Source organism: Triticum dicoccoides, chromosome 2B (assembly GCF_002162155.2).
Source record: "Triticum dicoccoides isolate Atlit2015 ecotype Zavitan chromosome 2B, WEW_v2.0, whole genome shotgun sequence".
In the NCBI taxonomy this organism is placed as follows: domain Eukaryota; kingdom Viridiplantae; phylum Streptophyta; class Magnoliopsida; order Poales; family Poaceae; genus Triticum; species Triticum dicoccoides.
Genome location: NC_041383.1, coordinates 122,746,448 through 122,749,388, shown reverse-complemented (window position 1 = coordinate 122,749,388; position 2,941 = coordinate 122,746,448). Strand labels below are relative to the sequence as shown.

Below are 2,941 nucleotides of genomic sequence, written 5' to 3'. Positions count from 1 at the left end.
TTGTCGCTTGTATTTCTCCATAGAGGAAGTTCCCAAAATATGGCGTTGATGGTCTTACCTCTATAAAAGTATTAGTGCCATTTCATATTGTTAATATGGTACAACTTGGCGGGGTAGCCATGCCCTTGTCATAGTGTAGACAAATACTAATATGATATTATTATTTTCATTTTTTCAAGTTTCCATCTTTGGCAAAAAAATGAAAGTTCTTTTGGCACTTTCAGAAGTTATAGTATGGGATTAAAAAAATATTGGGCCAGCATTCATAATTTAAATATTCCAAAATCTCAACTTTCAAAACTTTGAACATTTGAAAAAAAAACTTTCAATTTTGAACTTCCAAAAAAATTGACCTTCCAATTTTTTGGACCTTTATACATGAGTAAACAATCTACGAAAAGAGATAAGGGTTGGCCCACTGGTGACAGAGAGAGACGGGAGAGGGAAGGAAGGTTGCATGGTGGGCCCCTGCACGTATCAACAATCATGGTGCCCATCGCGTGGGTGTGGGTGGTCAGGCTAAACTATGGGTGCGGATAGACGCCATGGAGGCGTTTCGTGCTAAGAGTGTCACATCCATACATGGCGGCAAAAGCATCAAGTGCCGGGTTGTCTGTGGGCGTACCTACATCACACATTAACGTGCAGTCTTGAATTTTGGGCCTTGTTTGTGAGTTTTGTTGTGTCATCCATTCGCGCACTGCTTGTTGCCTGTTTTTCCAAGGAGGGATTTCTGAAAATGTGGCGCTAATGGTTATACTTCCATAAAAATGTATTGGTATCATTACATAAAAATGTGGTGCGTTACAGTAGAGTTAAAAGGGAAATAATAACGCACTACTATAGGGTATAGATGTTCTAATTGCTAGTAATAACGCCACGCTTCAAGACTTAAGACTTGGAAACGCCTCAACCAATATTTCCGGCCGTTGGACTGTTGTGCACCGAGTGAAGTCCATCCGAGTAAGGATATGTCCTTCTCAATCTGAGCCGAGTGATAAAATTCTCTTTGAGGTCCTGTTCGTTTAATCCCCTCGCCACAGGGATTGGGGAGGTTTGACGAGGATTTTGACTTGCAAAGGATTTAATCCCCTCCAATCCCTTTCAAACCTCTCCAAAACCCTGCCTAACCGAACAAGGCCTGAGGGTGCCCCGTGCGGATTGACAAAACCCTTATGTTGTTCCGGCACGCCTTTGTCTCCCTTAGAGTGAGGCATAGGGCAACCTTGCCTGGACGCGCGTGAGATTGGGACAGCCTAGCGCTGGAGGCCAAAACCCTTTTTTTCATGGTTTTTTTTTGCTTTCTTTCTTTTATTTTTTTATGCTTCCAAATATATATTACAATAAAACACATTACAAATTTTGTTTCCAAATATATATTACCAATTACGTAGGTCTGGGTGGCCTGAAAGGACCTATGAGGAGGTACGTAAAGAATTTCTTAGGTTGCATGAAAGGTGGAAGAAGGTGGTGGTGCCGAAGAGTGAAACTTTCAGAAGGCTTTCAGCACATAATCCATCTTTATGGATTGAGGAGAGCCAGGACGAAGATGATATCTTCATGCCCCGCTTCCGGGTTCTGCATCGTCGAAGGGCAAGAGTTCTTCATCGTCGAAGGGCAAGAGTTCTTCATCGTCCAAGGGCAAGAGTTCTCCATCCTCGAAGGGCAATAGTTCTGCATCGACGGATGGCAAAAGGACCACATCGTCGAAGGGCAAGAGGGCTGCATCAACGAAGGGGTTGGCGGGAAAATACATTGGCCAACAATTAACGGAAAAAGATGGCCCAAGGGACTTTTCGGCCTAAACTTGACCAAAAAGTACTTTTCGGCCTACGATTGACCAACAAGTTAGGCCGAAAAGTCTTTTTCCGCCTACACTAGGCCAAAAAGTCTTTTTCGGCCAAAGGGTGGCCGAAAACACCCCTCTTCGGCCAGCTTTGCATCTTTTCGGCCAAGGCATGGCCGAAAACCCTATTTCGGCCTAGAGGTGGCCGAAAACACCCTTTTCGGCCAACACCTGGCCGACAGGGTGCTAGACTTGATATTTCTCCAAAGCATGCTGTAGTTTCCGAATTTGCTTCAAATAACGAGATAGTTTTGAAAAAAAATCCATATGCAGCAGCCCGTCAACTATACAGCTTATAGAATCTGTCCTTTCTTATTTATATATTCACCTACTTCTGAAATAGGACTTCGAGATGAGGTCTCTAATTGTTGATGTGGAGAACTGCTTGCAGGTTCCTATCTTAACACACTCCATTTTAAGTTGTCATAAATTTCCGGCATATTTCTTATCAAGTGTACTGAACTTCTCATGATATGGCCTTCCTTTTACCTGCCATTCTACGGGTGAACAATGTGACAGGCATTTGTCGGTGTAGCTCACAATCTAAATTCCATAATAGTTGCAATCAGAGGAACTCAAGAGAACAGGTACTAATCAAATTGCATGTGCTTCTAGTATTCCCAGTTAAACCGGTATGCTTTATGTGTTACTATTCCGATTTCTTGAGTCACATGTCATTTATGTTTTAGATTTGCTTGCTCAGTGTGCAGAATTGGATCAAGGACTTGGTATGGAAGCAGCTTGATCTAAGCTATCCAGACATGCCAAATGCAAAGGTTATTGCCAATAAACTGTTTATACTTTCTTAAAAGAGAAAAGGAAAGGCAGATGCACCTTTTTGCTAAAAGACTTTCTACTACTCTGGTTAAAGGTGCACAGTGGATTTTTCTCCTCCTATAATAATACAATTTTGCGTCTAGCTATCACAAGTGATGTGCACAACGCAAGAAAGACATATGGGGATATTGGTGTCATAGTCACAGGGCACTCAATGGGAGGAGCCATGGCTGCCTTCTGTGCACTCGATCTTGCTGTAAGTACACAAGATCCAATGTTTCACAAATACATTCAATGTCCAGACTCTTAATTCCTTCC

At 42.5% G+C, this 2,941-nt stretch overlaps 1 protein-coding gene across 1 annotated transcript; it reads left to right on the top strand.

Moving 5' to 3' along the window:
* Window positions 1-545: 545 nt before the first annotated feature.
* Window positions 546-2,941, top strand: LOC119360627 (lipase-like). Its single transcript, XM_037626179.1, has 5 exons — window positions 546-611; window positions 2,190-2,237; window positions 2,366-2,433; window positions 2,550-2,622; window positions 2,718-2,941. Exons 1-5 carry the CDS (start codon window positions 546-548, stop codon window positions 2,931-2,933), a joined length of 471 nt encoding a protein of 156 aa, XP_037482076.1. The 3' UTR covers window positions 2,934-2,941.

Excerpts from the sequence above, each read along its gene's own strand:
- LOC119360627 (XM_037626179.1), top strand. The coding sequence starts at position 546 with ATGGAGGCGTTTCGTGCTAAGAGTGTCACATCCATACATGGCGGCAAA. Across the intron at positions 2,434-2,549 it reads AGAGGAACTCAAGAGAACAG|TGTGCAGAATTGGATCAAGG; the intron begins GTACTAATCAAA and ends TTGCTTGCTCAG. Across the intron at positions 2,623-2,717 it reads CAGACATGCCAAATGCAAAG|GTGCACAGTGGATTTTTCTC; the intron begins GTTATTGCCAAT and ends CTCTGGTTAAAG.